Source organism: Schistocerca cancellata, chromosome 2 (assembly GCF_023864275.1).
Source record: "Schistocerca cancellata isolate TAMUIC-IGC-003103 chromosome 2, iqSchCanc2.1, whole genome shotgun sequence".
Taxonomy (NCBI): domain Eukaryota; kingdom Metazoa; phylum Arthropoda; class Insecta; order Orthoptera; family Acrididae; genus Schistocerca; species Schistocerca cancellata.
The window spans coordinates 675,811,855-675,824,920 of record NC_064627.1 but is presented as its reverse complement, the minus strand read 5'-3'; the positions used below and the strand labels follow the sequence as shown (position 1 = coordinate 675,824,920).

Here is a 13,066-nt window from a genome sequence, read left to right as displayed (position 1 = left end):
ACAATACTTAAGCTTTTCTAGAAGGATTTCATAATTCACACAATCAAAAGCCTTTGAGAGATCACAGAATATCTCAATGGGTGATGTTCAGTTATTCAATGCATTTAATATTTGATCAGTGAAAGCATATGTAGCATTTTCTGTTGAAAAGCCTTTCGGAAAACCAAACTGACATTTTGTTAGTACTTCATTTTTACAAATATGTGATGCTACTCTTGAATACATTACTTTTTCAAGAATTTTGGATAAAGCTGTCAGAAGTGAGATTGGGCGGTAGTCATTAGCATCAGACCTATCCCCTTTTTTATGCAATGGTTTAACAGTAGGATATTTCAGTCTATCTGGAAAAATGCATTGTTTTAGTGAGCTACTACATATGTGGCTGAGAATCCTACTTATTTGTTGGTAACAAGCTTTTAGTACTCTGTTGGAAATGCCATCAATTCCATGTGAGCTTTTACTTTTGAGTGAATTTATTATTTTCCTAATTTCTGTACGAGAGGTGGGTTGAACTGCCATTTTATCAAATTACAAAGGTACTGCCTCTTCCATATACTGCCTTGCATTTTCTAATGAGTAGCTGGATCCTATTTTCTCTACAACACTGAAAAAATGATTATTAAAAAGGTTTTCTACTTTTGACTTCTTGTTAACAAAATATTCATTGTGTTTGAAAGAGATACAGTCTTCCTGTGCTCTCAGTTGCCCTGTTTCCCTTTTAACAATATTCGAAATTGTTTTAATTTTATTATCAGATGTGCTAATCTCAGACATAATGCACATACTTCTGGACTTTTTAGTAACTTTTCTTAATAAAGTGCACTAGTTTTTATAATATTTTACTGTTTCAGGATCATTACCCCTCCTAGCTGTAAGATACATTTCCTATTTCTGATGTTTTTATCCCTTTAGTTAGCCATGGCTTTTTACATGGTTTCTTACAATTATATTTCACTATTTGCTTAGGGAAACTGTTTTCAAATATACTCACAAAGGTCTCATGAAATAGGTTAAATTTTAAATTAGCAACACGTTCCCTGTACACCTCATCCCAGTCTAACTGTTGCAAGCTTTTCCTAAAAATTTTAACTGTTATATCGTTAGCTAAACGTACTATTTTGGAGGACTGTTTTGCATTACTGTATGGAGCTATATCATATACAGTAACTAGCTGTGTATCATGATCATACAGACCATTCTTATCAGGAAAAGTTTTTATTTGATTAAATTTGTCATGGTCTATGAAAACATTATCTATCAGTGTGCTGCTTTCCTGTACCACGCAAGTAGGAAAATCAATAAGTCATGTCAAACTGGAGGAACCAAGTAATACTAAAGGTCAAGCTTTCTATTGGACTCTTTCAGAAAATCTACATTGAAATCCCCACAAACAATAATTTGCTTTCTTATGACTGATAGATAGCAAAACAAAGCATCCAAGTTTTTCGAAAATAGTGGAAAATTTCCCAATGGGGCCTATACTCGCTATATTTATAAAAGCGCCATTATTTAGTTTAAGCTCACATGCACATGCTTCTATATGTTGCTCTATGCAAAAGTTTTAGTTTCCAAATTTTTCACACTATGGCAGATTTTAACATATAAGGCAAATCCTCTTCTCTCCATAGTTGCTCTACTTACATGTGCTGAAAGCGTATATCCACATACATTTACCATTTCCATACCTGTGACTATATGATGTTCAGACAGGCATAGTAAATATTCCACCCTCAGATTCTAAATATTCTAAACAAACAAGAAGCTCATCTAATTTGTTTTTTAATCCCCTGATATTTTGATGCAATATACTAACATTATTTTTCATTTTAATGTTACGAAAATCTCGTGATATTTTAACTTCTCCAGTACCTGCCTGTCTGAACTTCTCATTAAATTTAATTTCAATCAATGTAGGATTATTGGACTCTGATCTTAGCCAAAAAAAATAATCCCATGAGTTTCAGTTCCCCTCCCCCCCCCCCCCCTTCCCGTAAAAATTTCGCTATCATTCCAGCCAGTTTACCCTTTCCTTGACGTGACGGGACGTGACGGCCAGCGTGAATTTGCCTTTATCGAGCTTCATTTACTGCCCCCGATTACAGGAAATTTAACCGTAATATCAGGTTGTCGTTCATATAGTTCTAGAAACTACGCAAGTGTCCCTGCCGTCCATTGTTTTATCTTTTTTCTCAGTAGGAAAACGAAAACTCACTGAAATCGAACCGAGTAGATTCTAGAAAAACTCCGATAGAATGCTTGTGTTTCGAAATACAGCCATCTAGGAGCAGCCGAATGATGCTTTTCATAGCTGGCGAAAAGACTAGTGACGTTACAAAGTATAGGTGAGCTGAAATTTTCCATTGCATGACATAAGGGTCTTCAATTGGGTGTTAACACTTTCAACTGCGGTGCCAGTTCCGTATACCACTAGCTGCAGCATCACTTTAGTTGCGTGTGTGAACCTGGCTCTGTCGATTATTATACAACTTTCGATATACGCAACATAGTAGTTTGCAGTGTAGTCTGCTCTTCGAGTGCAGTTGTCACTGGTCACAATGGTGAACATTGTTTGAAATGAACATTATTAATAGAAATGTGAAAAAATTATTGCTTTGTGTCATTGTGCTTGTTATACGTAAGTTGGAGATTGTGATTATCACTATGTGTAAATAACTTCCATTCAGGTGACTACAAGTGTTGCCTGCTGCTTCGTAGATTTGTTGGAAAGTGAAAGTTGTATTTTGGAGATAAGATCAAAACAAATTTTCAATTCAATCAACAATGTTTTTGACCCAGTTGAACGAGAAAGTATTTCAATGTATCGTCCATATTATTAGTTTATCTGCTCCATGCGCGTGTTGAACCGTGGTTATTTGTAAATTGTTTCCAATATTTTGAAATTTGAGATGCTTCATTACTTTTACCCGTGTTTCGATTCTCTGTACCACTGCTGGCTTTTGTGTGATACTATGGTAATTAATTCAGAGGAAAAGTATGTGTGAATAGCTACGCTATTTAGAAAGAAAAGTATGTTATTTGCTTGCCTTAATCTGCAATATAAGTAGTTGGTTGAACACAACTGCTGTAAGTTTTCGATACTGGGATAACGTATTTAGACAGTTAATGGACAAGTTGCATATTGTCATGGGGCGTTGAATAGTAGAGACTAAATCAGAATAGAGTACATCGTCCTGTTGTTGATGTAGGATAAGGTTGTGCTTTTGATGTGGATTAAAGGCGACAAAAACCCATTATTTCTTGGTACATATTCCGACGTTATGCATTTCTTTAAACGCAGTTGCTTGTGTACGTAATGTAACTCTGCCAATAAGCTTTGTGTATAGAGTTGGAAAAACATATACAGTTTTATACCTATTATCGGTCATCAAACGTATCACTTTCGGGATTTTTAATGCGTGGGGGGACAACATACACTCTCAGTAAACGATTAAATAAAAATGTGAAGCCTTTGGCTCGTATTGTGAGATAGTGATATAGGCAAGAAGCAGAAAAATTTTTACCAGTATCACTCCTCTCACCTTTTTCTAAAGTAATTGAGAGGTTAAGTAATAAATTGACAAACAGTGAAATGACCATAACCTTCTGAATAGTGATCACAATGGCTTTCAAACAAGTAGTAGTGGTGTGGCATTCTCCTGTACAGTAACAGCATCGTTTTTAATATCTGTTATGGATGTTGAATTTTGACTAGGTGGGTTGAATTTTTCAGCCTGTTTTAATGGGTAGTTCAGTTGGAGCATGTGAAATTTTATATCAGTGAAGCAATTTTGAAGTGTACTATTCAGCCACAATTAGGAGCCAAATATTTGTTGTGTAATCAGCCTGTTTGACTGTGCCATTTGTAGATCTATTGAACACTAATATATTACAGCTCACTGAAATTGGCTCAATATAAGAGGAATTCTTCAAACCCACTATCTCCTCTGCAGTACATTGTATTTGTTACAATATGTATTGCAATTTTTTGTTTGGATGTTGTTAGTGACACTGTAGGAAAGTGAAAGCTTCATCTATATCCAAAACTACTGTTAGGAGTTTCAGGTTAAAACCAGTGTATATATTTTTTTGTCCATGCAAAATCTAGCTTTCATTTTAATGTGAATGTGTGTTATTAGCATATATTGGTACTTTTGTAGTGGTGAGGCATATTTGCATACTGAAGAACTTACCTTGGTACATCCGATGGCAGTGTTGTTGATGTGAGGTGAAAGCTGCTGAGAGAAATTACACTAGGACAGATAGAGGCAAAGAATAATTTCAAATATTACTTCTATACAAAAATAGTCATTTAGTGAAAACTAATACTAAAGAAATTAGCTAAGGGTTCAGAAAAAGACCAAATGCAATTGTCTGGGGCAAAGGTACTTGAAAATATTGCTAAATCATCTTTTGTACTGAGGTAGTCATTGTTGGTCTTGGAAACATCTCCTGATGAGCAAGGCAAACCAGGTGGCTGTATTTGAACACAAATATATCATCTTTGGATGAGTGAATTAGCCCATACTATGACCATGATTCACTGTGTTCTTAAAATATTCACCCAGTTTAGATCAATACAAATAGCACTATGTTTCCTGGTGGAGTTAAGATTGCTGTTTTAAAGACTGCAAAACACTTTCAGTATCTGTGGCAAAATTTTATTTAATTTTTAGCACTAATTTTTGTGTGTTAATAAATTCACTTTAATGCAACAAATTGTTAGTCAGACCGATGTGATGTGTTTAAATTGCATGGTGATAAAAGGGTTTGCCAGAGTAGTGGCCAGCATTTGTCAGGATCCTACACACAGTTGCCTCCAAGTGATCACTGTTAAGGGAAGTTCAGACATCAACTGCCCAAATGATTTAGCCAGTGTGTGAATGGAGGAGCTAGCAGGTTAGTTCCCACTGAAATGTAATCACATGAAGCGCCTATAGGCTGTTCCACTAGGCTATACTGACCTTTGGCAGCACAAAACGGTGGTGTAACAGTGTGCAGATAAATCCAGTAAGTATTAATTTTCCTCTGAATATGTTAATACTGTATGTAATGCAGAAATTTGTAATGAATATAATTAACGCAAAATCCACATGTGAAAAAAGCTATGTAAATCACTGCATTACACTTCTGTATAGGCAACTGATTTTTAGTTATCTTGTATGGTAGTTGTAGCATTCTTGTGGGCCACTTCTGCATCACAGCTGCTGTTTGTTCTGTAGTTTAAAACTGTAGTTCTCCTTTCACATCCCGGGTGCAGTATTCCGTGTAATCTGTGACTTTGGACTTAGGCTTGGTCATTATGAAGACCATTACAACCTGTACCGTTGAAGATATGCAGTTTCAGTACCTGCTCAGAAAACTGAAAGGACAGCTTAAACCAAGCAATGTGGTAGTCATGGTATTGCTCTCATACGTGTTAGCAGAACTTGGAGCAAATGGTGAAATCCCGATAGCTTCTTAGCTGCTTTCATTGCAGGTTGGGAAAGTATTACTGCCTGACTGATGACTCACTCATATTAGACCACCTACAAAAATGGATGTGTTATGTAGGTCATTTCTGTTAAGGGAAGCCGGAGGTGCCTATGCTACCCATGTTAAAATCACTAAGTTTGAGGAACATTTATGAATAAACTACCAAATAGAAAAATTTGAATTTTTTTTACATATAGAGTGGTTTAGTATTGTAGTTATGACAGAGGGATTTTGGAGTATCTTTTCTAGTTTTCTTCCAGTTATTTTTTTTATTAATTACCCAAATTTTTTTACAAATAATTGTTTTATAATTAAACTGAAATGAAACTACTGAACATATTGCCAAATGGCTGTGTTACAATGTAAGTTTGACCACTAGGAGTGCTGTATAAAAATTTCATCTCTCTAGCTTGAGGGGATTTTGAGAAAATGTTCCTTATATTCGAAAAATTCTAATTTACGGGAAATGGCTGTCAAAGTTTCTCAATACATTCCTGCACCATAGGATGGATTATCAGGGTCGTCTTCTTCATCCTCCAAAAGCTTCCTCTTCTGTCTTCTTTTCTGGCCTGTTGTTCCATCATACTTCATATGCCTTTCTCTTCTTTCTGCTCCTCTTATCCTTTCTCTGTCAATATTTCTTAGTGCTCGTACAGTGTTCACCCCAGCTGTAAATCCTAATGCCTTCAGAACTTCACATTTCTCCCTTGGTTGTAGGTTGCTATTGCATCATAACTGCCAAAGTGCAGTGTTTTTATGCTTACAAACACCCTTTTAGGAATCACTTTCCAAATCAAATTGTTTACGCTCTCATTAGGATTCTGCATCTTTCCGTGTAGACATTTGTGTAACAATTCTGGCTGTGCTAAGTCATGGAAAATTGGTTTTATTGCATTTATCACAGCTGCTGGCAAACCATGTTTGTGATCATAGTCCTTTTTTGCATTATATTTGCAGCAGGAATCTTTTGGGCGCAGGCTGTGTTGAGGGTATTCATTGGAAGAGGCAGTATGAAGGAACAATGCCCACACTGCTTTTCGCATGTCACTAACATTACTAGTATTCTGCCTAATAGCATACCCATAGTATCTCTGTAGATGTTCAATCACCTCATCAGTAAGCCTGCCTCTCCCTCCTATTGTCTTTCCATCACTGAGCTTACTTGAACCCAAAGTTGGTTTGAACCTTCGAAGCTGTGCACTCATACGCTTTTGCACATGCCCAATGCATTTCAACTTTTCAACTACAAATTCATTTCGATATGGTTTCAGTTCCTCTATAGTCTTGAAACCTTTGGAGTCACCATCCCCAAGGTAGTATTTGTACCTAATGTTGTATCTTGGAACTGAAAGTTCAAAAATTTGTTTCACTCCATCCACTTCCATTGCTCCACTTGATCCACTAAAATTTGCCACACAGATTCCACTGTGCTCTCCTTTGATTTTATTTTTGCACCTACAATGTTTTGATAATATTGCAACATCTATCACTTTTGCACTATCACCACAAGTAGCAGTTACAACCCCATTCAGGGATTTATGACCCCTCTTTTGCCAGGAACCATCTAATGCCACTACCAAATCCCTAGAACCACCGTTCATTTCTACAGATTCCTCCACTGCTTCCTTCATGGTTTTCAAAGCCACATTTTCAACAGAGAATCCTACCAGTTCACAGTAGTACCCAAATTTGCTTGGAGGCGATGGCAAGTTCATAATACCACAAAACAGTTTACCAGCAACAGACCCTTTTCCAATGGATCGAAGACAATACACAAGTCGAACATTCACATCCGACACTCTAGATCGTCCATTTTCACCAAAGAGACTGGCATGTGAATTGTAAAAAGTCGCTTGATACTTGCAACATGCACAGATTATCTTCATCTCACAAGCTAAACCAAAGTGCTTTGTTATCTCTAGTCCCACTCCTACACTTGAACACATTTTGCACAGAACACTTTCTTACAGCACAGAAGATAATAATCCAATATTCAGTACTTCGTTAATATCATCACTGTCACTAACATATTCACGAAATCTGTCACTTCCACCAGTCAGCTTCTTGCTAGAAGATGGCACAGGGCTATGGCCGGCCATGTGTTGCTTAGCAGAACAACGCACTGTTTCAGTAATTGTAGTATCGCAACTTGGTATTAGTATTAATTTTCTTTTCCCTACGTTCTTCCTCTTCTTATATACACGGTTACTAAAATGTGGCATCGTAACCAGAACAACGCTTTACACAAGAAGTATAATACTACCAACAACAGGCACAACACTGAACTAATTCGAAACAGTAAACAGCAAATAGACGATGTTTCGCGCTCTTAGTGCTTCATTTGTCACAGAAAACAATGTAGCCAACCCTTGTACACTTTCTGTATGCGTAACAGGCCGAGAAAATCCCAAGCAGTTCGCCAGGAAGTCACGAGAGGGTGTTGGATGCATTCAGCGGCCGCCCATTTCCTCTGCAGGTGTGGGGGAAAATGGTAATAACTCCACTTCTAGGGCGAGTAGAACAATAATTCAAAGTTTCACATTAAAGAGGAATGTTCCAATTAATTTTCGGTAGGGAAAAAAAAATTGTAATTTTTTGGATTTGACCACCTCCGGCTCCCCTTAAGCGTCTTCTCTAAACTTGAGATGGCCTACAGTACTGCTCCAAGACATAATACAATTGGACATCACTTTAGAAGGATCTTCCTGGGACATCTATCCCAAGTTCTTATTTATTTTGTTGAAGTACTCTTGGGATGAATTCAGCAAGGAAATTATCTTTACAATTTAATTAACAGCAAATTATCCCAAGTAAGGAGCCATTCCAGTGATCTTAAAATATTTTTCATGTGGTTTCACAATAATTGCTACACGTAATTTCCAGTTGATAGGGAGGCCAGAGGTATAGGTGGAGAAATCTAATGTCAAAATTCTTTTGAACGATTTGTGTGTTGTTTTTAATTCACCTGAATGAAACCTTTGGGATACAATTTAAAATTTTGCAAATTTCGTGAAAGAAAGTTTTGTTAACACTGCCTGGCTGGTGAGGAGAGGAGTTGTTCTGACCACCAGATTAACCTACAGTATCCCAAGTTAAATCCCAAACCTCTCCAAAGTTTCTCAGTGGGCAGTGGAATGTGATTCTTGCAGATGATGGTCCAGATGTTGTAGGAAGTCCTTTAATGAATGAGGCTTTCAGGCTCTCCCTGCTCCTTTCCTTATCAACACCCGTGTAACACTATTTCTAAACTGTACCTAAAAACAAAGATGATGTGACTTACCACATGAAAGTGCTGGCAGGTCGACAGACACACAAACGAACACAAACATACACACAAAATTCAAGCTTTCGCAACAAACTGTTGCCTCATCAGGAAAGAGGGAAGGAGAGGGAAAGATGAAAAGATGTGGGTTTTAAGGGAGAGGGTAAGGAGTCATTCCAGTCCCGGGAGCGGAAAGACTTACCTTAGCGGGAAAAAAGGACGGGTATACACTCGCGCACACACACACATATCCAGCTCAGATTAAGAAGCTTCCCGCTAAGGTAAGTCTTTCCGCTCCCGGGACTGGAATGACTCCTTACCCTCTCCCTTAAAACCCACATCCTTTCGTCTTTCCCTCTCCTTCCCTCTTTCCTGACGAGGCAACAGTTTGTTGCGAAAGCTTGAATTTTGTGTGTATGTTTGTGTTCGTTTGTGTGTCTGTCGACCTGCCAGCACTTTCATGTGGTAAGTCACATCATCTTTGTTTTTATGTATATTTTTCCTACGTGGAATGTTTCCTTCTATTATAACCATATTTCTAAACTGTCATATACAGTAGACATTTACATCCAGGAGGTCATAGCTGTGCATCACATTTCACAAGTGGATGTGAGTGAAGGAAATTTATCTGATTTATGTTGCAGCAGTTGTAAAGGACATGCCGGCCAGCATTGGAAAATGGTGTTTCCATGTACTTGTTGCCATCACAGTATTCCTGCATGTTAGGTTAGGTTCCATATCTGTTGGTACAATTAACAAGAGAGAACTACTAAATGGCGAACACACATTGGACTATCTATATAATAACAATAATTACAATGGGTGTATCTAAATATGACACTGGGTATGGTCTATCTAGTAAAGCCTTTATAATTGGCTGTCTGCAAAACCATTTTGTGAAATAAAAGAATTTTATGATACGCTGAATTTAGGCTTTGGTTCTTATGAATTTAAGTTTGCGATTTGTCGTGACAATTTTGTTGATACAGTGAGGAATGCAGTGGTGTTAATTGTCAAGGGCAAACAGCCATTTTCCATCGTTTTGTCTCCTCACCTCTTTGCCCTTGTTTTATGTTAAGCTTAAAACATTAAAATATGTTTTAAATCAACTTCTCTCTCTCTCTCTCTCTCTCTCTCTCTCTCTCTCTCTCTCTCTCTCTCTCTCTCTGTGTGTGTGTGTGTGTGTGTGTGTGTGTGTGTGTGTCCACAATACTTTTAGCTTTATGGCAAAGCTCAATAAGTTTCTGAAATTATTTCTTTCTTTTACAGTTTTGTGTTTCTATAAAAATTGGGTACACAGTGAAGAACTATACACATATGAGCACGCATACTCCAGATTGCACAGCGCTGATAGCAAATATGTTACGCATCTGTCACCAGTGGATGTCGGTGGTTCCCATGAACAGTATCATGCCACCAAAAATATTCTTGAAGCCCAGCAGAGAATCAAGGAATTGGAAGCTCAGATTAAGAAGCTAGAAGCAAGGATTCCACAGAGATATCCAGATGTTACTTTCTTGAACTATAAACTGAGAAAAAGAATTCTTGTTAGTACATATTCTTTTTGCTGCATAAATGAAAGTATTGTTACTTACTGTGTGTGTGTGTGTGTGTGTGTGTGTGTGTGTGTGTGTGTGTGTGTGTGTGTGTGTGTGGTTTTTGCTGTGAGGTAGTCAAAGCACGTACAACCCGTCAATATGGCAATAGAGTGCAGAACAGACAAATGACATGGTGTCACTGTGTGTGGTCAGGCCGGTCATGGATGTTCAATGCTTAGTGCACTTCCTCTAGTAGGTCATACAGGCACTACTAAGGTTTCCTGGTATTACCATGTTCAGGGTATATAATAAATGTCTTGATTCCTGTCATGGACAGTAAAATGTTGATGGTGAGAGTACAGTTACTATGGTGGATTGTAAAACCAGAGACATGGTCTGAAGCAAAGGTCTGACATGTGTATCTGTATTCACCATACATTTTGGGACACAAAGATTTATGTGGGGGCGGGAACACTGACGTTGAACATGCAAAACCTGAAAAGAGGTTATTTGGTCTGACAAGTCATGGTACACATAGATAGGTACACTTTGGTTGGTTGTACGCCTGGGGTGGGGGCTTGGTTAATTGCTCAAAAAGCACATTACACAATTCATCCTGTGTTCCAACAGTGTACTGTTCTGGGAAGAGTTGAGGGTAATATCTACTGGAGATGAGGTTAGGGTTTTATTATAAATATATATGTAACTAGTGAAAGACATAGATGTCTACTATATGATTATGTGCCTTCACCACCCTGTGTGTGTCAGCAGCATGGTACAAGTCTTTCAGTCAGATGCTACTTCAGCAACTAATATGTTCCTAGCGTACCCATAGTAATCCTACTGTAAGGGGTCCTCTAGTTTTAATGTATGATCTAAACAGCGTGTCATTTGTGGCAGATCTTCGCATCATTGAGAAGTGATGGTTACATTAAAGACGGACTGAAATATTCTGTTGTTGGCCAGGATTTGGTCCTTCAACCTTTGGGTTTCCAAGCACATGCTACTAGATTACCAGACTTGGTGACCCTTTAGTTCAGGCCTGACCAAGATTTGCCTTCATGCTTCACGGGTGCAGCAGTGTTGCTCAGTGCTCTGGCTCCCCCGGCCACTTTGCTGTTCCTAGCTGGGATGTAAATGGGATATCTATATGCTGAAGGCTACACAAGGGAGAAACTGAGGAATTTGTCTTGTGACACAGTGTTATTATTTCTAAAATGCGAATATTGCAGCTTACTTTTATAAGGGTTTTATCAGTAATATCGATGTTCAACCTTTTACTTTCTTCCAAAGCAATAATTTTATTACTTGAGTTAGTGCGTTAAATAGTATATGGTTAGCAGAACTACAAAAAACTTTACGTACAAGCATTTATCATTGAGCTTTTTTTTTTAAACAATGGAAAATCCAGGATGGAATAATGAAAAGGGTAGATTGCTACTTACCATATAGAAGATAGGGTGACATGCAGACAGACACAGCAGATTGCTTCTCCCATCAGGTGCAATTGTTGTACACAGTCCGGACTCGGTGGTCAGAGACAATGTTTTTTTTTCTGTTTTTTTCCCTGCATGTATGTTTTGTTTCTTTTCTAGATTAGAAGGTCTCTTGCCGAAAAGCTCAAATATATGGCAGTTGTGTTGTTTATAAATTTGTACAATTTCATTTTTAGAATATTTTTAAATATCTGTAACTTTGATTTGTGATGCAGACAAACATAGTGGACTTAACAATGATCAAAATCGTTTAAACCTTAAAGTTGGCAGGGCTTAGTAAGCTTCATAACAGAAAAAAAAGTTTGCACATGTGTTGAACCAAACATTGGAATAACTTCAGCAGTTGGTCTGTGCAGTTAAGGATATTGTGATAGCATTTTAATGAAAATCTTTAAATTCCTGTCTTGGACAAACTGGTCCTTGAGTTGCGTACTAGACTGTATATCTTGTCAGCCTAAGCTGGAAATGAGGTACATTAGCAACCATAACTGAAAATAGTCTGACAGGTAATTTGATATCAGTCTTTAGTCATGCAAAGTCTTAGAACCTCCGTGAGAACTTAAGACAGTCACATCCGGTCTACAAATGACTGCCTCGAGTTTCGGGGAAATGTTCCATGTCATGAACTTGATGTCCACTTTTCTATAAGATTAATTTTTGTTTGATTACTCACTCTTGTCTGCCATACCTTACCAAATTATACTCCCCTTGTGTTAAACCATTAAATAATTTTTTCCCTTAGTTGTCACCTTCAGTTCAGTCAGCATTCACTCTTGTTCATCAGAAGACAAGTGTGTCATATTGTCTTTGTGGCTGGTACTGTGATGACATTCGAATCACTGTACACTATGTGATCAAAAGTATCCGCCACCTGGCTGAAAATGACGTATAAGTTCATGGAGCCCTCCATCTGTTATCCTGGAATTCAATATGATGTTGGCCCACCCTTAGCCTTGATTACAGCTTCCACTCTTGCAGGCATATGTTCAGTCAGGTGCTGGAAGATCTCTTGGGGGATGGCAGCCCATTCTTCAGGGAGTGTTGCACTGAGGAGAGGTCAGTGAGGCCTGGCACGAAGTCGGCGTTCCGAAACATCCCAAAGGTGTTCTAGCCTATAGGATTCAGGTCAGGACTCTGTGCAGGCCAGCCCATTACAGGGATGTTATTGTCATGTAACCACTCCACCACAGGCATTACATTGTGAACAGGTGCTTGATTGTGTTGAAAGATGCAGTCGTCATCCTCGAATTGCTCTTCAATAGTGGGAAGCAAGAAGGTGCTTAAAACATCAATGTAGG

The 13,066-nt window shown here is 38.0% G+C and overlaps 1 protein-coding gene across 1 annotated transcript in view; it reads left to right on the top strand.

The window, feature by feature from the left end:
- The first annotated feature begins 2,504 nt into the window (after window positions 1–2,504).
- LOC126162401 (UDP-glucuronic acid decarboxylase 1) overlaps window positions 2,505–13,066 on the top strand; it is a 74,448-nt gene continuing 63,886 nt past the window's right edge. The window contains exons 1-2 of the mRNA XM_049918895.1: window positions 2,505–2,635; window positions 10,004–10,281. Of these exons, the coding sequence (XP_049774852.1) occupies window positions 2,575–2,635; window positions 10,004–10,281 (339 nt within the window). The 5' untranslated portion in view covers window positions 2,505–2,574. The remainder of the gene's footprint in view (window positions 2,636–10,003; window positions 10,282–13,066) is intronic.